The sequence below is a fragment of the Corythoichthys intestinalis genome, chromosome 17 (assembly GCF_030265065.1).
Source record: "Corythoichthys intestinalis isolate RoL2023-P3 chromosome 17, ASM3026506v1, whole genome shotgun sequence".
Classification (NCBI taxonomy): Eukaryota; Metazoa; Chordata; class Actinopteri; order Syngnathiformes; family Syngnathidae; genus Corythoichthys; species Corythoichthys intestinalis.
In genome coordinates, this window is record NC_080411.1 from 23,088,141 (window position 1) to 23,109,843 (window position 21,703).

The 21,703-nt window shown below is 38.2% G+C and overlaps 2 protein-coding genes across 2 annotated transcripts; both read right to left on the reverse strand.

Annotated features, from left to right (window-relative positions):
- Positions 1 to 202: 202 nt before the first annotated feature.
- On the reverse strand, positions 203 to 8,548 carry ier3ip1 (immediate early response 3 interacting protein 1). Its single transcript, XM_057819310.1, has 3 exons — positions 8,396 to 8,548; positions 3,625 to 3,726; positions 203 to 3,493 (listed from the first exon to the last, which is right to left on the reverse strand). The coding sequence occupies exons 1-3, from the start codon at positions 8,484 to 8,486 to the stop codon at positions 3,438 to 3,440; spliced, it is 249 nt and encodes an 82-aa protein (XP_057675293.1). The 5' UTR covers positions 8,487 to 8,548; the 3' UTR covers positions 203 to 3,437.
- A 14-nt stretch (positions 8,549 to 8,562) lies between these two features.
- On the reverse strand, positions 8,563 to 20,606 carry skor2 (SKI family transcriptional corepressor 2). The gene is made up of 9 exons (XM_057819311.1): positions 20,394 to 20,606; positions 17,067 to 19,043; positions 16,535 to 16,592; positions 16,075 to 16,152; positions 11,298 to 11,363; positions 11,051 to 11,149; positions 10,832 to 10,899; positions 10,247 to 10,310; positions 8,563 to 9,919 (listed from the first exon to the last, which is right to left on the reverse strand). The coding sequence occupies exons 2-8, from the start codon at positions 19,026 to 19,028 to the stop codon at positions 10,254 to 10,256; spliced, it is 2,388 nt and encodes a 795-aa protein (XP_057675294.1). The 5' UTR covers positions 19,029 to 19,043; positions 20,394 to 20,606; the 3' UTR covers positions 8,563 to 9,919; positions 10,247 to 10,253.
- Positions 20,607 to 21,703: the final 1,097 nt, after the last annotated feature.

The following is a 21,703-nucleotide window of genomic DNA, read 5'->3' on the forward strand; positions in this document are numbered from 1 at the left end:
GAGTCGTTTAGGGTAGATTTTGTACGGTATTAACAAAAGGCTAAACCTTATCGTGACATGATGCCAGAAAGCACTGTGACAAATCCTCTTTTCATGTTGCCTCTTCATAGTGAATACCGGTTACATATTTACAGGGTTTTTGTTGTTTGTACTTGTATTTTTGCATCCAATTGTGAAAAACATGTTTTGGAATTATGCGGCTGTAGAGGACACTGTTCAATATATAGGCTACTGTTTACATTATTGTGCATGTATTTGTTTTTCATAGCCCTTTGAAAATGACTCATTTAAAATCCATGAAAGCGTTTTTTTTTTTTTTTTTTTTTTTAATAAAATATGAGTGGCAATATGTCACATCTCTGCGAGATAACTTCAACTCTTTTTCCATTGCAGGATTTTTTCAATCAAGCAACTTTTTTTTGTCCGGCTGTAGAACCAAATAGTTCATCAGCTGCAGATTGGACACGGCCGGATATTCTCCTTTAGTGATTTCTGGTGAGAGCATAATTCATGGTTCCATCAATCACAGCAAGTCGAACAGGCCTGAAAAGTGTAAATTAGCCACCACACCACCACCATGTGTGGCTCGTGTAGACATACCTACTATATCTATATATATATCTCCTTTTACTCACATAAATATACACTCAGCGGCCACTTTATTAGGTACATCATGCTAGTAACGGGTTGGACCCCCTTTTGCCTTCAGAACTGCCTCAATTCTTCGTGGCATAGATTCAACAAGGTGCTGGAAGCATTCCTCAGAGAGTTTGGTCCATATTGACATGATGGCATCACACAGTTGGTGCAGATTTGTTGGCTGCACATCCATGATGTGAATCTCCCGTTCCGCCACATCCCAAAGATGCTCTATTGGATTGAGATCTGGTGTCTGTGGAGGCCATTTGAGTACAGTGAACTCATTGTCATGTTAAAGAAACCACTCTGAGATGATTCCTGCTGAAAGTAGCCATCAGAAGTTGGGTACATTGTGGTCATAAAGGGATGGACATGGTCAGCAACAATACTCAGGTAGGCTGTGGCGTTCCAACGATGCTCAATTGGTACCAAGGGGCACAAAGAGTGCCGAGAAAATATTCCCCACACCATTACACCACCACCACCAGCCTCAACCGTTGATAAAAGCCTGGATGGATCAATGCTTTCATGTTGTTGACGCCAAATTCTGACCCTACCACCCGAATGTCGCAGCAGAAATCGAGACTCATCAGACCAGGCAACGTTTTTCCAATCTTCTATAGTCCAATTTCGATGAGCTTGTGCATATTGTAGTCTCAGTTTCCTGTTCTTAGCTGAAAGGAGTGGCACCCGATGGGTCCTCTGCTGCTGTAGCCTATCTGCCTAAAAGTTCGACGTACTGTGCATTCAGAGATGCTCTTCTGCCTACCTTGGTTGTATCGGGTGGTTATTTTGAGTCACTGTTGCCTTTCTATCAGCTCAAACCAGTCTGGTCATTCTCCTCTGACTTGTGGCATCAACAAGGCATTTCCGCCCACAGAACTGCCGCTCACTGGATATTTTTTCTTTTTCGGACCATTCTTTGTAAACCCTAGAGATGGTTGCGCGTGAAAATCCCAGTAGATTAGCGGTTTCTGAAATACTCAGACCAGCACCTCTGGCACCAACAACCATACCACGTTCAAAGTCACTCAAATCACCTTTATTCCCCATACTGATGCTCGATTTGAACTGCAGGAGATTGTCTTCAACCATGTCTACATGCCTAAATGCACTGAGTTGCCGCCATGTGATTGGCTGATTAGAAATGAAGTGTTAACGAGCAGTTGGACAGGTGTACCTAATAAAGTGGCCGGTGAGTGTATATCTGTATATTTCACATCTTCACACATAATCATTTACTGTCCCATAGCACTGTGTTTTGTCTACTTTGTGAATAATGGAGACGAGTACTGTTTTCCTTACAAGGTCAAGGTCTTTTGTTCAAGATTGTTGACAGATATGGGCAGTGAGTTTCTATTCTCTGCCCCTTTACTGATGTGTTCCTAGTGTTTTTCTAGTTTTTATAACAACAAATATAAACTGAATGCTCTCGGAGGTTCGGGGCAGATCGACTTAGGGTCAACTGTGTGAGGCTCTTGGGGAAATTTGCCGACCAGCTTTTAATTACTCTGGAATTGTGCTGTTATCGCCTGTTCATTAAGAGAATAAAATAACATGTAAAAAGAGAAAATCGACTTTTTTCCTTCTTCACTTATATGTTATTTCACAGAAATGCAGCATTACATTTAAAACTGTGTAGGCTTGAGACCCACAGATTAAAAAACAAAACAAAAAAATGTTCAACTTTCTTTTTGCAAATCCATGGAATGTACTCCCAAAAGTTTTATCAGTGTTACATTTTGGCACCAGCAACCAACCTTTTAGAATTTGTTTTTCAATAATACAAACTAAATACCACATTCTGACGTATGAAGCACAAATATGCACCCAAAGACAGCCTGTGATCGCTTACATATATTATTGAAAACCAAAGCTCAATGCTGCCTAATCACAGATTAAACTGCCTTTCGGAGGGAATATCCCTTTGATGAACATATGCTTTCAATTCCAGCAGAGCCGCATTTTACCAAACCTCATTTTATAGGATTAAAAATTATTAATAAAAATATTTGTTGGAATCAACAAGGCAGGAGACTGTGATAGTTCACAGCATATGGAGATTATTACAGAAGTGGCGCAAAAGCGTAAATGCGTCAAGTGAGAAAATTGTCAATATTTACAATGGAGAGGTGGCAAGATGACGAGAAAACATTTCATATTTGGATTATGACATTAAAATGCTTTACAATGAGGACATAAAAAAAAAATCTTGACAAAAAGATAATGTCAAAATGCTAATGTTTTTCAACATGTTTGGCACAATAGAATACACACAAGGCATCACAATACCGAGATGGTCCAGCTTATGACAAGTTTCCAGTCTTCGTACGCGTTTCTGGATGATGGTGATGATTTACTGTACAATCTGAACTAGCAAGACTCCAAAAATAAGTTGAGGAACTTATCAACTGCAAGTATGATTGGAGCAGAAAGCAAAGGAGAAATTAGAGTTGTCGATTAATCTTATATGTTTTTGGAATGTGGGAGGAAGCCATAGTACTTGGAAAAATCCCATGCAGGGACAGAGAGAACATGAAAAATCCACACAGAAAGGCCAGAGCTGAGCTTTGATCATGGAAACAAACTTGCACAGAAGCTTTAGTGTTGGTATATGACATGCAAATAAATTACATTATTGAAAAAAAAAAAGGAATAACAGGAAAATTTTAAAGTGAACTCCCTGCTTCCATCCTAACCGCAACGGCGTGTGCACACATGTGCATGTGAGTGTTAGAGAGTGACATTGTTCTTGCTCTTTGAGACAGACTTGGGAACTTGCTCGTGCTGACTGATCATCATCCAAAAAGCAACAGCAGGACGATGGAGACTGAATTCACAATTATAAGAGGCACTAGAAAGACAAAGGCAGATTAAAAAAAAACTTCAGAGATAGGTACAAAAAGAGATATTTACGCACATAATTATATGTTAAGTATGTATCTGCGTGCTTACGTCCGTTATATGAATGTTGACGGAACTGACCTCTCATGATTGTTCGGACTGAGCGGATGAGATTGAGGACTTGGGATTTGATTCCAGGGTCATCTCCAAAGCCTGTGACCCCCTGGTCAACACCCGAACCAACTAGACATATAGACAAAGGAATATGCATGGTTGTGATGATAAATTTGAAATATATGAGAAAGGAATCTGTGATGATGAACATAGAATAAGGATTCTCTCTCGCCTACGAAGGAATGCCACAACAATAATAAAAATGTATACATAAATTGTTATATGCGGGGAGTCCCGGGAAGTTGTATGCATCCTTTTACAGCTGATAACTGGAAACTGGTGGTGCGTCCCCTCTTCCCATCCCTGATGGCCGGTTGATGGGTGCGCGGGTGGTCCCAGTGCCGGGATTGGCGATGGGGCGGAGTTGGGTCGGTTGCCAAAGGGCTTACACTCACAAGGGATTCACACGATTACTGGGTTGTAGATCACAGAGCTGATTTGTGTACACTCTACCCCCCCCCCCCCCCCATCCCTGGTCAACAGGCCTCCCACATGGTGTCAACTAGAAATACATCTAGCTGACGACAGCACCAACATATTAAAGTTAGTGTAAGCGTCCAGTGAATTTCTTGTTGCTGTTTGTGTTTCTTTTCTATCTTTTCTTGTGTCTTTTCTTCTGTTCTTCCATAACCCCTTCCTGTTTGCTGCTTGTTTAGAAGCTAGTTTAGACAGTTAGATGTCTGACAATTGGCAAAAAATGTGAATTGTTTTAAAAGTAAAAGCAGATTTTTGTTCAAGTCCTAGGTTGACTTAACAAAAATAAAATGAAGAAATTTAATAATATTTACAACCGAGAAGTTAAATATATTGTATGATTTCAAGAATTTAGGCAAGTTGAAGAAGGTCCTAAACGATTCATCGATTATCAAAATTGTTGTTGATTAATTTGCTAATCGATTAATTGTCGATCAATCAATTAAGTGTTGCACCTCTAAACACAACAATAATGTTGGGTTGCTCGCGGCTTATAAAATATATAAATGCACATCATTAATTATGTTGTGTGGGCAACATAACCTTGTATGTTGTCATTTTATTGGGATGCTGATATAAGACATACACACACTGGTCACAACATGTTACTGCTTGTACTTGTACTCAGTGTTGTTAATTTTACTTTAAAAAAGTAATTAATTACAGTTACAAATTACTTCTCCCAAAAAGTAATTGCGTTAGTAACTCAGTTACCTGAATGTAAGAGTAATTAGTTACTTGGCAAAGTAACTAGTGGTATTTTTTTTTTTCCTCAAAAAAAAAAAAAAACAAAAAAACACAGGTCACACAATGTGAAGCTTAAAGGGTTTGGGGGACAATTGGCCCTAGCCCAATTCTTTACCCTCCACTTAACTAGACACAAGGGTATTGCGATAACTAGCTAGTAACCTTTGCTATGTGTGGAAGTCATTTAAAGTTGTGAATCAATCGTTAAAGTTGTTAAAATTTCTCCCGTTATTGCATTAGTTCCCTTCTGTCTACTTTAAACATGTGTAAGTTTTAAAATTGTTTCATCATTTAAAGATAGATTTAAGTTAAGATTTTGCCGATTTAGGAGCATTTTAGATTAAAAAAAATTACTTAGGTTCGCTAGGAAGGATCTCTACATCAGGGCCTTCCTGAGAGGTTTACTGCTTTAAGATGGCGGCTGTTTACAAACGCATGTAGTCCTTAAAACATGTTGGCAATGCAGCAGTGTCTGCCTTTGCATCTAGTTCTATAATATGATATCTACCGTGTCATGTGGGTGTAGTTTGTCGGCTATGGCTGCAGTCAGGTATTATTGGAGCCACCTAGCATCGCGGTTGCAACGGCGTCTTCCCCACTCCTGCTCTGCTCTCGTCCCCGTGAGTCCGTTTCTCTCAGACTTTTTTTTATTCAACCAACTTAGTAACGCATAGTAACGCACGCCTTTCCCGCCTCAGTAACGGTAACGGCGTTGCCAAGATGAGAAAAGTAATTAATTAGATTACTCATTACTGAAAAAAATAACGCCGTTAGTAACGCCGTTATATTGTAACGCCGTTATTAACAACACTGCTTGTACTTCAGAAAAATCAAATCATCATGTTACTCATTCATTCATTTATTTATATATTTTGCGATAATACGTACAGGTAAACTAAACAACTTGCATACAGTGGTACCTCTACTTAAGAGCGTCTCTACATACAGAGTTTTCGAGTTAAGACACGCCTCAAAGGGAAAATATTGCCTCTTGTTAAGAGAGAAATTTCAGGAATACGAGAGGCAAAAATACAGTATGGCTGATACTCGCAGCTAGCATCCAATCGGCTACCTCAATTGTTATTGTATGTGTGTATCGTAGCATCCTCTTCATTAGCCCCTCGTGTTCCTGATAGCTCAACATGAGTGTTGAAACATTTCTTTTTTAGTCCTGTTTTTTTACATTATACACAACTCAGGTTTTATGTTTATCGTGCAATAATCTAATTGTAACATGTTTTAATGCATTTTTATGCATTATAAAACATTAATGTTAGGGCTGTCAAAATTATCGCGTTAACGGGCGTTAATTAATTTTTTAAATTAATCATGTTAAAATATTTGACGCAATTAACACACAAATGCCCCGCTCAAACAGATTTTACAATGACAGCACAGTGAAACGTGTACTTGTGTTTTTCAGAGTTTTGGCTCCCTCCGCTGGCGCTTGGGTGCGACTGATTTTATAGGCTTCACCCATGGGCATTGTGTAAGTAATTATTGACATCAACAATGGCGGGCTACTAGTTTATTTTTTGATTGAAAATTTTACAAATTTTATTAAAACGAAAACATGAAAAGGGGTTTTAATATAAAATTTCTATTAGGCTCGAGCGTGTACGTCACAGCAGCACAGGATCATGCAAGATTTGCGACAACGCAACCATTTCGGAAGCACGTCTGCATCACGGGACATTTAAACTTAACGGCAAATACAATTCAACTACGAGTGCCAAAGATGGAAAAAAGTAAGTAAAACTTGCCAGTTCGATACAGAGACAAACGTGTTACCACGGCGAAGGACAGATATGTGAGCAATTTTAAGGATGTGAACAATGTTGACCCTTACGAGCAAGCCGAACACAAATGGAATAAAGATACTGACAAGCTTCCACCACTACGCGAAATGGACATCATGCAGTATTTAGTGTTTGGTGTAAGTTACTACACTCATCAGCAATTCCGAAACTACAAATCGCTACAAAGCTACGAACAGTTTTGCTGCGGATGGGTGCAGGATCTGCACATTACGACCATAGTAAACTGCAAAACCATCTTTCTAGCAAAGGTAGGCAATGTGTGTTTACATTAGTCTGTGACCACGGATGTACAAATTTTTTGTTGCAGAAAATGTAGCCTGTGTACAAATTCTTTGCCACTCTCTCACGACAAAATATTACAGCTTTTTCATTTAGCAACGACAGGAATTATGTCTTATGAAGACAATGCACATGTATGCATGCTAGTTGTTTAGCTGTAGCTATAGCTAACAACAGGCCGACTTAGGGCACAAAGTTACCGAAATTTGCGTAAACAAACGAAATTAACTTACTGGAGTGGAAGTGCATAGAGCAAACTCTGTGTGTAACTAGAGAATCAAACGTTATGCCCTTCCTTCTGATCGAAGCCACCCATGCCATTCTTCGACGTTTGGTAAGTTCAGATATGACCTTTCCCTCGCCTTTTCTTCATGTAGGGATCCGGAAGAAACTCAATGGTGTTCCGTCGAGCTGTACATTCTCCTTTCTATTCGATCGGTTGTTGCAATTCTTTACCGCACAATAATTTCCAACCATTTTTAAAGAGCGACCTGTGTTGAAATGCCTCACTGTTTATGTTTCCTGCTTCCAAAATGGCGATAGCGGCGAAAACCTCACGAGTGCCACGTCATACGCTCGAGCCTAATTACTTGTACTAACAGTTACCTTTTAAGAACTACAAGTCTTTCTATCCATAATGGTTAATAATGGTAATGCCATCTTGTTGATTTATTGTAATTATAAAGAAATACAGTACTTATGTACCGTATGTTGAATGGATATATCCATCTTGTGTCTTATCTTTCCATTCCAACACTAATTTACAGAAAAATTATGGCATATTTTATAGATGGTTTGAATTGCGATTAATTGCGATTAATTAATTTTTAAGCTGTAATTAACTCGATTAAAAATTTTAATCGTTTGACACCCCTTATTAATGTCTAAATTTGGGGGGGCTTGGAACTGATTAGGCCATTTACATATAAAACGTGTCTCTACTTACAGAATTTTCAATTTCCAGAACCAATTAATTTCGTAAGTAGAGGTACCAGTGTACTAGTGTAATTTGCTGTAATATAAAACCACACGTTTTGGTGAGCTGCACAAGCTACAGCAGCAGCTAAATAATACAAAAACACCTCTGAGGAAAAATTGATTGCAGTTTTACACCACTGTCAACTAAAACTATCAAAACAGCAACTCATAATGCCTCATATGGCAAATATGCATTTAAAATGTGTGCGTTATTACAAACAGATAACATACGTTGAGAATTTGTATTGCACTAAAATTTGATTACTTGCCCTCTTCATAAATTCATAGTTTAATTATAATCAAAATATACATTCCTTACTACTACGGATGGACCGCACTGTTCTATGTGGCACTGATGTTCTTTGTTGTACAATCCCTACGAATCATCCAATTCAAATACTAGATACATACATTGACCTCAATGCCAACTAAACACTTACTTTTGCTGAGGAACCTTTCTTCGTGCAAAACTGCAATGGCATTAGTGCAGAGAATAGCAGTCTGGATGAGAGAATAGAGTGTAAACGCCATGCTGGCAACTTCTTTGTCTTCAACGACTTCCACAGATGTGGGACAAGAGCCGTAAATGACGAACAAATGTCGTACTGTAAACTAGGGTCGTAAATCGACCACAATCATCGTAAATACGAGTACCATCGTTGAAAAAAGAATTTTTAAAAAAGCAAACAAAAAAATTCAACGTTTTATTTTCCTGAAGGTGATTTTGTATGTGTCTGTGATTCTTACATTGTTATTATTACAACAAATTGCAGTATTCTTGGGTGTATTTTCTGACATGAGTTACTTCTAATTTGAAGGGCATGCAAATGATGAGAATAAAAAAAAAAAATCCAATTATTAAACCATCTATTTGTAGTCTTTTAATTTACACATAGAGTAAATCGAAGAGAATAGGAACATTGGTTATTTAATTTAAATACATCTGCAGTTTATAATTAGAACATTTTCATCAGCAAATGACAACTTCGTCCATTTGGTTCGTCCGATATAAACATCATGAATGACGTGTCATTTTACACTTTGTGAAATACAACTGACAGCATCGTCATAGGTCCTTTGTAATAATCATATGCTTAAAGTCAGGGTCTTAGCCCCAATACTGAAATGATAAATGAAAGAAATGAAAAAATGAAGTGGAAAACATACACACAGACTGTGAGGATGAATACTCTCACAGAACATTATGTACAAGTTAGTTTGGATATTTTACAAATTCATTACAGTATATAAAATGTATCTCTATTTAGCATCTGCAGACACCACAAACCCATTAAAAAGGCAGCATACTAATCACTGCCTTTGTATGAAAGCAAAACCTTCAATTAATGTATTATTAATTTTTTTATTTTTTATAAAGTATCTGTGGAATTATACAGGAAAAAAGGTACTATCAAGATACTTATCTGTAGTATACTTTGATTAAATTATATTTTTTGAGGTAACATTTCCTGTGTGATGACAACTTTCACAGTAATTTATGGCTATTAGGCCGTTTAATATTATTAAAGCCACAAAAATAGTAAATACATCAACTGTATTTGCATGAGGGCCATCCCTGTCCAATGTTTATTTAGAGCAGCAGTTCAGAATCTGTAGAACAAAACCGTGTCAGCCAAATCTTACTCTGTGTATCTTTAAAAAAAAAAAAAAAAAAAAAAAGTCAGGTAGTTAAACCTCAGTAGATTATCCTTTAAATTCACCAGGTAAATTCACAGAGGGTCCTGGTTGTTTCTTTTGAGTCTGACTGCTGATGCTTGTCTGAGGTCATGAATGCGTTTCTCTTTTAGGAAATCAGTTGCAGGGAAGAGCACAAACATGTCAGGTGCAAACAAACCAAAGAAATGTCAGCATTATACTTTAAAATGTATTTTTCTTCCATGTAGATGATCATAATTTGGATAGAAGTTCCTCTGAATTCTTCGGCCCAAATGTGTTTTTCCAGCCTGCAAAGATGGGGGTGACAGTTGAGTGTTAATGCCTTTTCTGTATCACATTATATAGTCAGCTTTCTCATTCGTAAACTTACACTAAACATAGTTTCGATAAAATTCATGGAAAACTTGTTTTGGTTAAAAAAAAATAAAGACAAGTTTTTAATTTTTTTCAACTCTAAATTATAACTTCAACTATTATATAGTAATCATTTTATGAGGTTGAAATGTTACATTTTTAATTTTTTTTCTTGCGTTGTCCATAAAGGATAAGCACAACAACTACAAATATTATTTTAAGATAAAACTTAAAAAAATGATAAACTTTAACTACTGTACCTTTTAGCTACTTATTAAGATGGGAGGTGATCTTTTCTTTTCTAATAATGTTTGCGTACGGAATCTGAAAGACACCAAAGTAAGAGAAATATTAGTATACTTTAAGGAAGAAAAAACACATGAAGCTAGCAAATGAAACACTTGTCAAAAATTACTTTAGGTGAATAAAGTGCATACATTTCAGTATCTATTATTTGTGCTTTGTTTGTGCAAATGCAGGCTTTTTGTGCATTTCAGTGTGTACAGTTGTTCCAAGTGTCAGAAAGCAAAGACAAATGGAAAATTGTTACTCAGTCAGCTGTGATGATTGTTTCAGATGCTACACAGGTGCTACTCACCCATGAAAGACAAAATAAATAACTGGATTTACTCTACTGTATGTTTTATTTGGGTGCACAAATAAGCACCAGCGGTGCTTGAATTCCTTTACTGTTACACCCAACAGGGAGGCTGTGGAGGTTTTATATTAATGTATTTCATAGATCTAAATACTTATTATGTTTAGGTATAGTCAAGTATTTTGTCAGCGATTACTATACAGAATTTAGTATGCTTGAATCTTCTTTGTGTTCTGTGTTGTCTTACCATCTGTAAATGCTGAACCATCTCTTCTCTGTAGGCAAGCTCTCTTTTCATCTGGTCTTGGAAATTATCTGAAATGATTATGGTAATCCATTGAGAAATCAGTGCAGCACCGTGGATAGATAAGACGCAAATGTGGATATTAAGGAAACTGAATGGCAATACAGTTTCTATATATTTTTTTTAAAAAAAGAGTGAGATGAAAAATGAAAAAGTACTCACGGAAGACAGGAAATGGGGAGGTTCCCTTCAGAGCATGAAACTCTTGCTCCAGTCTCCTCCTGAAGTCGATCTGCTCCAAGAGTACCTTCTGGAGCTCTTCTGTAGGGGAATCAAAAAAATATATTTATATATTATTGCCAAACAGCTCTCAGATGTGTATGCTTAAAAATATCCCTCATTCAAAATAAGACCATCATTGATATTGTAACGTTAGGAAATGAATGTGAGTCAAGCTGTCTTTGTGTACCTTTCTCCATATTCTCTACATCCTTCTTTAGCTGCACAGGAGACGAACTCCCTTGACTTTGGTCGCCTGAAAAAAAAATAGAGTTTTAAATTAATACAAAAATATTTGTCATTCAACCACAGCATTGCATCCTGACCTGACCAATTTTTTCAATCAACTTCTTGTGAAACAGCTGTATTTCACCATTTGACCTGCAGATGTCAGTATCACATTTCGCCAACGACTGAATGTTTTAACCACTTTCCTTCATTGAACTTTTTTTTTAATCTCCATTTGTGGGCAGAACTTAGTTTACCATTAGACAGTGTATTGGTGAAAGGTCTGGATGCTTTAGCCTATACACCAGAGGACTTAAAAACTGAGATAAACTTATTGAGGGATTTATAAATGTTACAAGTGACCAGTCTGATACATGCTTATGGAATAAAACATTTGATCTAATCACCTTCAGTTGTATGTTATATTTAATTATTACTTAATTATTTCTTGGAATAATTATTAACAGTTATATAACAAGACTGTTGGCAATCAGTTCATAGTGCTGTACCTCACATGCCCATCGTCATAGCTTGTAAAAAAACGTTGGTGATAATCCCTGATATAGATGGTAACACATGTGCTGGAAAGTTTGCTGTAATTTGTTACATTACTACTGATTCTAGGAACACAACGTGGTTAATGACTATATGAGTAGATATTGTTTAATATATTAGTTGTCGTGCTGTAGCATTGATCAATGCTGCATGAATTTGACTAACATCCCTCCAAAAGAGTCAGAATATGAGGTGCAATTTGAAACCAAACTGCAAATGCTTGTAATGTTTTGCTTACATTCATTAAAGAGACTAACTGTTAGACTAGCAATGTACAGGCATCAAGGGCGTAAGTTTGTATAGGGACGGTAGGGACATAACACTACCAACTTTTCAGGATGCTCAAATTGTCCCCACCAACTTTTAAATAACTTTATTTCATTATATAAAGAGTTTAAATATATAGGTAATTTAGATTGTCTTACCATATGCTTTAAGGATATAATAGACCCTACCATTATTAAGTGAATTATTTTCAATATGTTCAGATTTACATCTTTATCCCTTTTCACTTGCTGAATGTGCCAGTCCATTTTTCCCCCCTCAAACGAACGTTTGGTTGGCTGATGACTTGAATCCCCCCATCCCACCACAAAGACACACACAGAGACATACTCACACAAACCCGACAGATTCATGTCGACAACATGCCACCCGCATCGGAGAGGAGGGATACTAGAAGTGTTTTTTTAGGCCAGCAGCAGCCACTGTAAATTATGTATAAAGTAGGGCTGTCAAAATTATCGCGTTAACGGGCGGTGATTATTTTTCTTTAATTAATCACGTTAAAATATTTGATGCAATTAACGCACATGCCCCGCTCAAACAGATTAAAATTACAGCATTGTAATGTCCGCTTGTTACTTGTTTTTTGGTGTTTGGCGACCTCTGCTGGCGCGTGGGTCCAAATGATTTTATGGGTTTGGGGAGTAAGCATGGTGTAATTATTGACATCAACAATGGCGATCAACTAGTTTATTTTTTGATTGAAAATTTTACAAATTTTAATAAAACAAACATTAAGAGGGGTTATAATATAAAATTTTTATAACTTGTACTAACATTTATCTTTGAAAAACTACAAGTCTTTCTATCCATGGATCGCTTTAAGAGAATGTTAATAATGTTAATGCCATCTTGTTGATTTATTGTTATAATAAACAAATACAGTACTTATGTACAGTAGGTTGAATGTATATATCTCTCTCGTGTCTTACCTTTCCATTCCAACAATAATTTACAGAAAAATATGGCATATTATATAGATGGTTTGAATTGCGATTAATTACGATTAATTAATTTTTAAGCTGTATTTAACTCGATTATAAATTTTAATCGTTTGACAGCCCTAGTATAAAGACGTCAAAGTTGTGGAGGTGGGGGAAACACCACTAATTTTGCTACTGAAAGTCCGACCTGCAACCGTCAAAACTACTGCGGTCAGGCCAGCCTCCACAAGGAACAACGAAGTCAAGCTAGTCATTCCTTTTTTGGATCATTGTTTGCATTATGTGCATTACAGTAATATCGTCCTTACCAATGTTGAGACCAAACCTACGCCATTGACAGGTATAAAGTTTTGCACTGTGTATTGTATTGTCTCTTGACCTCGTGTGTGGAATACATATGCTCTCCTCCCATATTACCCAAACAAGACTGATGTTAACTGAAGACTCACAATATTCTTTTGGTGTGAATGTAACTGTGAATGGTTGTTTGTCTTTATGTGATCTAGGCGACTAGTCCTGCCTGCGTCTCACTTCTCGCACAGGGTCAGCCAGGGTAGGCTTCAGCCTCGTGAGGATCAAGTTAAGGAAATAATCATCCATATCAGTTTATTTAATGCTTTGTGCAAAATAGTTTGTCAAAAGTCCTAATTCCATGGCATTTTCAAACGTGAGTTTGAAAACAGGATGCAATGCACACGTTTGTGCCAATGTGATAATGAAGCGATCTCCCACACTTGATGTGAATGGTCTCCTCCAGTCATTTCAGATCCTCCTTCAGCCCTCCAATGCTCTTTCTTCTCATTTAGAGCAGAGTTCCCCATCTCGTCTCTCCTTTTCCTCTCCTCTCTCTGTCTCATTTGACAAGCAAATTTGCAGACACTGCCTGAGGATAACAACCTCGTTTGACAGTCAATTAACCGTGAATAGTCAAAGCCAAAGCGGTTTGCATTACATAAATGGAAAATTAGATTATTTTTTTCTCCCTAGAAACAGAAGGAGAGTTTAAAGACAGTGGAGGCGGTAAAGGAGAGGAGGGGGTTACGTTCTCAAAGGAGTCAGGCCTTCTAATCACGCAGAGCTTCCCAACGCCCAGGGAGACGTTTGGCAATCAGGGGAAAGGTGGTCTCATTTAATTTGTTTCGTGTAATTTTTCGAAATACATTACACATTATGTTCCGGGATCATTACGATGTGTGTGTGAGTGTGTCCTGGTAGCGAGAGTGTGTGTTTGTGTTAGTGGGGGTAGATATAAATGTTGGCACAGATGTCATAAAGCACTTTTAATGTCTTCCTGACAGATATAAAAAGGCAATAAGCTGTGATCTTTTTTAAACAGCAAAGGTTTTTTAGCGCTGAGGAATGAAGAAAAAAAAAAGCCAATTATGTCTGCGGTGATATTGGTCTAGGATGGAGGCTGCCAGCATTGCTGCTTATTTCAGAGCTGATGCTTTCTTGTTGAACTATAACGGCCCCCCAAAGAGCAAGAACCACGGTGACAACTCGGCTAAGGAGCTTTACACAGTTCTCTCTTCTCTCTGTGTATTTAGGCACTTCATTAGGTACACTTGCACAATCTAACAGGAACCGATACAAAAAATAATAGTGTTTACACAGATTATTACAGTTCATCTGTCAGAGAACAGTCTTGAATGGAAATAAGGTGCTCAACAAAAATGTGAGCTTACTAAATTCAACTGTAGTTGAATGCTTGGAAGTTAGATTTTTTCCTTAAACAAATATCTAGCTTTGATAGATTTATTTTTTGTTTGGAAAAAAAAAAGTGTTTAGACTCCTGAACGTTATTGAACATTTGCATTTAAAAACAAAACAAAATGAAATTAAACAACAAAAACTCAGATAATATTTAATATTGCTGAAATATTGATGATCAAATCTCAATTTACTCGCAAATTGATTTAGTCAGGTTAAAATCAGGGCTCGTTAAATTGAACAAAAAACGAATATACTGTAATTTTCGGACTATAAGTCGCACCCGAGTATAAGTCGCACCAGCCAAAAAAAGCGCAATGAAGAGGGAAAAAAAACATATAAGTCGCACTGGAGTATAAGGCGCATTTTGGGGGGAAATTTACTTGATAAAATCCAACACATAAAACAGATATGTCATCTTGAAAGGCAATTTAAAATAAAAATACAATAGAGAACAACATGCTGAATAAGTGTACAGTATGTTGTATGTTAACGTAACATAGCTATTAAGAGAAGAACATTAAGAACATGCTAACAAGTTTACCAAACCATCAGTGTCACTCCAAAACGCCAAAATAACATGTGAAATGATATAATAATGTGTTAATAATTTAACACATAAGTTGCTCCAGTTTATAAATCGCACCCCCAGCCAAACTATGAAAAAACTGCGAATTTTAGTCCGAAAAACACAGTAACCCATGAGAAATGATGATATACTTTGTTGTATGAACAGCAACAGGTTTATTGTACTTTCTGATATATAATGTCAGAGAATTCAATTCCTCTTACTAAACATCACTGGCATAAGTGAACAAAGACCTATGTGGAGTTAATAATTGATCATTAATAAATAATTTTAAGATTAAATTCAAATTAAGTGACGTTCAATGATTTTTTTTTGTTTACTCTCACATGTGGGTGCCACAGATCCCTGGTAAACTGTATTTGATAGCCAGCAGATACTGTAGATGTAATGAATTAAGTGGCAATTACCATATCGGTACGTCTATGAATCAATTTATTCACATAATTTGTTTTGATCAAAATGAGATAAAGTGAGGTCCAGAGAGAAGAAAACTCTTAAATGACTCCCTGGTAGTTTTGACTAAATGTTGCAAATTGAATTCAAGATCATTTATTTAGTACCGTTTATTCTGAGGTGTAACTGAACTATAAATTGCACTGAAAAATGTGAGTGTGTTTTCTATGGCAACAATTTCATTACTTGTCGGAAAATCCTACCTGTATTTTCCCTCCAGTAGTCCGGCGCTGATGTCTCATTTTCGGCACCAAAGAAGCCGTTCTGCTCTTTATTCTCATCTAAAAAAAACAATACGTTTAATTTGCTGGTCTTTTAAATTCTTAGTCAAAATAACAAGATACGTGCACAGTGTGGGTGGGGAAGTGTGCGTACATGTGAGTTAGTGTGTCGGTTTGTGAAACAATGCGTTTGATAGCACACAACCTTCAGTGTGAGAGATGAGAGCAGAGAATGAAACATCTCAGAAATATGTGGCACATAAAATCCCTCACTCAGACACTCATTGAAACAAAATGCCATAAAATAAGTGGCTCAGACATCAGATATATAAAAAAAAGTGTTTTCGAAAAATAGTAAGTCAAAGCTGATTTAAGATTAACACTGCGTCTGTCTACCATCCAAGTGTTATAAATATCAACAATTTCAAAACTGTGTGCACACCTGACATGGAGTCTTTGGTTGCGTAGGCAGGTAGTCCTTCATTTCTGTTTTTGTCCACCTGGAATTACACAAATATAGTCATTATTACATTTGTATGTTAGTCATCACAACTGGAACAGTAGCAAAGCACAGCAAGGATGAAATATGTCAACATGATTGTCTGTAGCTGATTATGTATCAAATATCTATTTTATTTTATGATGATATTTAGAAGTTGTAATTGAAGTAATTTCTAGTAATGCACTATTTCTTAGCCAATGCTCCCTCCTCCTTCTCAGAAGGCAGGTTAATGCAAGCATCAACAGGTTAAAGATTAGAGTTGCCCTAACAGGCTGAGGTTAAACTGGGAGGACAAACACACAGTGGCCATTAAACAGCCCACATGCCAGGGTCTATTAGGCAGAATCAGGGAGGGGTGACTCTACCTACAGGGAGAAGGCTGCCTATCAATCTGCTTATGCAGATCACATCGCTGCCTGCTGCAGCACCATTTAAACAATAATTAGCTAATGTTGCCCGCAGGGATATTTACGTTTTTGTAAGAAGTGTCTTCTCTGTGCACCGGGCTGGAGCTCGGGAGCGGCAAGCTGGCGGGTGAAGAGGCGGGCAGGCTGGGGGACTCCTGACGGACGGGGTCCAAAGAGGAGGGAGGGGAAGCGCCGGGATACGTTGTAACACTCCCCCTCTCCTTCTCCTGATCCTCACTGTTGCTCACCGTGGGCAGGAACAGGTTTGTTTGAGTCTGTGGGGGCCGCCTTGTGAAGCCCCCCTCTTCTTCTTCGTCTTCCTGTTTAGAGGACTCCACATCCACCTCTCCATCTTCCTCACTTTCCCCTCCCTCCACTTCTCCTTCGCCCCCGCTTTCACTACCATAACTACAGCTGCTGCTGGGCGACAGCCGCGGGTGGCAGTCCGACCCGGCCACAATGACCCCCGACTCGTCATCCGTCACCCCGGCGACACCTCCTCCATTGCTGTGGAGCTTAGCGATACTCTCTGCATCCTTGACAACAGGGCGGAAGGCTGAACCATAGCTGGGCTTTCTGGTTTGGAGTGTTGGGTTGTCTAATAGTTTGAGCCAACTTTCTGAAGTCACAGGCCGAAGGTCAGGGGTTACCATTGAACAATCAGGGTCAAAGAGACCAGATCTAGATGCGACGCTTCCGCTGTTGGGGGTCATATTTGTGCTAACACTGTTGCCAGTTACAGGTTCAGAGGAGTCGGACAGGTCCAGGAAGGCCTGCCTCAGGGAGGGATTGTCAGCCAGGGAAGAAAGGCTAGGCTGAGGCTGCAGGTATGTAGGCACGGGGATCCCACCCGCTGCCCTCGGAGGCCAAAACATGCAAAAAGGAGGATAAAAAGCATCCTTACGTCCGGGCCACAAAAGACCCGACAGTCCTGTTCCTTTGTGTCCGGTTGAAACCTCACTGTCCTCTTTTTTCTGCTGACAGAGGCCGAATGCCGGGAAAGGGTACGGCGATGGGAAAAGCGATGTTGGGGGGAACTTTTGGAGCATGCCGAAGCTTTTGCTAGGTACAGGGATGACAGGGTAACTACGCGGTGTCTTACGGGGAGACAAACCACCTCCTTCAAGGTCGTCTTCATCATCAAAGTGGGCTCTTTTCTGAGCATTAATGTCGCCTCCCATCATGTGAGGCATCACCGAGCCTACGGTTTTCATAGGACCCATAGAATGACAGTGGCCTGCCGAGGGCAACGCCCTTTTCCGACTTCCTCCGTTGAACATAGCCTTCACATCTTCCCAAGCGTAAACTAATTCGTCTGCCGGAAGTTTGTCGCTAAGTTTGAGGTGTCGCCGCCACGAATTGAAGTTGGCAGCATCGGGCTGGGTGTATTTGGCGTCCGGCGTGCGGTGGGAATGAAAAATAAACTTATTTGGGGAGAAGTACATGTTGCAGAAGGAACACTTGATGCATTTGGCCCGTGAACTGTTGTAACGCGCAGGAATAAAGTTGCCACGGCAACCCCAGGCGCACTCGTGGGTCACGTCAAAGGCAAAGTTGTCGGGCAGTTTCGGAGGCATGTTCTCCCCCAGGAAGGACTTGCAAAGGCGCTCTGCCTCTCGTTTGGTGATCATGCCACAGCGACGTGACGAGATGGGCATCGCCCCGGCACGGCGGAGGATTTCCAATTGGACAGGAGTGCACTGGACGCAGGTGATGCCCAGTGCCACGCGCCGGTTATGGATTTCATTGTAACTGTAGTTTTTGAGCAGTGTGTTTGAAATCTGCGCAAGGCAAAGTCTCTCGTTGTGATCGATGACCAACGACACAATCGGAACGCCATACAGGACCACTTGGCCGACCTGATTGGGCTTGAGGGGCGAGGAGGACGATGAGGGTGAAGGCGAAGATAAAGATGACGAGGAGTGGTGGTGGTTGGGCCTGGGGGGAGTGAGGGGTTCCTGTGGGTATGGGCCTGTTGAACTCGTCATGATAATGTCATTAGGGCTGGAAAGGTGAGACTTGTCCATACTGGCACAATTAACCTGCAAACAAGGAAAATGGAAATAAATTTAAAATAACAAAAATGAAGTAGCTAAGGAAATAAATACACTTACATGCCATTTTCATTTCAATTAAACCAGATACAAAATACATTTGGCTGGGGGAAAATGTCATCAACTATGTAACAATTTGGGTTGAAATGAAATTGAGGGCAGCATTGCCTATAAGAAATTGTAAATTTTAAGTTAAAACTATAAAGCATTGAATGTGTCTTTCTAGCAAATGAAGATGCAAGTAAGGAAGTGAAATTCATATAATAGGTTATAACGCTATACTAAAACGTGAGGGGGAAAAATAAACTGTCAGTCTTCTTTGAATTACAAGAAGACTGCATATTATACTTAGAAAAAGGGTCAGACGTTAGGGTAAATTAGAACTATGACAATATTTAAATATCTTATTAATCTTAGTTTATACTTCGCACTAAAATGCAATTGTAATAAAAGTGTAATAAGTGTAAATGTTTAACGAATTTATCAGTAAGATTACAACCCTATTCTAAATGTAATCTATCAAAAAGTTACTGAATTTATGTTGTTAAATATTTTCAGATAATTAAAGAATCAGTGACACTTAATTTTCTTAAGGCCCATTTCCCCCAAAAATATTAACTTTTAAGTCACGCATTGTTTGGTCTGCATGCCTCCATTTTCATAATTAGAATAATTTCAGGCTACCAGAAATGTCATGTTCTTAAAGTTTTAAATGTAAAGACGAGGCTTATTTCGTTATTACATCGCACAACAATTATAATAATGCAACAATTTAATTTAACCCATAAAAAAGTTAACACATGAAAGGACAAAGTCATGAACGTCAACGTCGGTTATGATTTTTTTTTCCAACAGCATATTTATTGTTAACTATTATTTCTAACTATTCACTTATGATATATTATTAAACGACAGCAAAAATGAACGATAATAAAAGCATTTTAAAGGTTCAGTTTAAGACTTTCTTGTTTAGGATAAATTCATGTTTTACCACGTTAAAAACAAACAAACGTATAAACGGCTTCCAAAACTTTTACTGCGCATGAACATAAATGTGATGACATTAGATTATTATCATTACAATAATTATTACTGTTTAGGGATTTATTCTTTTACACATTTAGGCCTACCGAACAACGAATTGAATTTCAAGTGTGTAACTCTCCGCGTCAGCATACTTTTTCTTAAACGAGATACAACAAATATGATGAATTCCAACAGGAGAGGAGCATGTTTTATTTAAATAAAACCGAGTAAATCGCGTTTTATTCGGGCATCAGACATTTTACAAATGATCAAAGTAGCGTTTATGGTCATTTACAATTTTTGAGCGCTTACCTCAAACAGCCGAGAGTCCTCCAAATTGTTGATATAGCTTTTTTTTTTTTTTTTTTTGGTGGGGAAAATATCCCTCTTACTTAAAAAATCACTTTATCTTACATAACATTACAACTCATTTTTTAAAACGAGCGGATATCTATAACCGCAAGTTACTGGTATTGTTTCCCCTTATTATTTTTTTTAAATTGGATCCAACTACAGTGAAGCAGTTCTTCAGATGTGACTAAAGCGCGGACGCACGCGCCGCTTTTATTCGCCTTTCAGAGGTGCCACGCGCCGACATAATCCGATTCTCTCTCTCTCGCTCGCTCTCTTTCTCTCTCTTTCCTTCCCTCCCTCCTTTCCTTGCCCCATTTTAACCTCACTCTCTCTTTCTCGCTCTCCCCGTTTTTTATTGGCGTGTGGCTGAAGTGCAGCCCACCAACACCTGCACACCACCCGGGATCCAAACACGCGCCACACGCACACCAACACCAACAAGTATCATATTTGTGCGCCCCTTGCTCCCATCTCACGTTAAATGAAGTTAAAAAAAAAAAAAATTGGAAAAAAAAATTGAAAATAGGCATTATACCATGTCTTATGCCGCTGCTTTGTTACAACGTGTTATGTGTGTCTTTAAAAAGCGTTTAATGCGGATTTGTGTGAATAAGACATATGTTTGCAATTTGGCCATGATGGTTCCATTTAGTTATAGGAAGGTAGAAAAGTTGCTGCTGTTGCTCAAAAGTAATACGATGGCTCACTAAAAGTAATTGCATTCCAAAACATACAATAAACAAATCAATAAATTCAGACAGTTGTATACAAACGAACGCACACTCAGGCAAAAAGTACATGGCATCCATCGATAACCAGAATTCTTATCCCCAAAAGATAACATTTTATTGAAGGTTTAAATTCAACTGCACGTGAGAAACAATGTAAAAAATATATATAATCAAAATAGACGATTATTATAAAAAAAAATATGATATAATCATGCACAAAATAAAGCATTTTGTCAATAGCAAAAGTTCAACTGAGTACATAAATTTTAATGAACTGTTAACTCACCTCTGCCAATGAGAGAGGTAAGAGGTTTCCTCGACCTTCTTTGCATTGGACTGTCCCTGCAAGTGCTGCGAACTCAATGCTCAATAGGATCTAGACCAGATATCACATTGAGTTACTTCAAAGTAGTCCAATTCTTTGCCTTTAACAATTCCTGGGTGTATTTATATGGCTCATTATCCTATTAGAAAGAAAACAACAACAACAACAACAAAAACAACAACAACAACAACAAAAAAAACATTACCAGGACT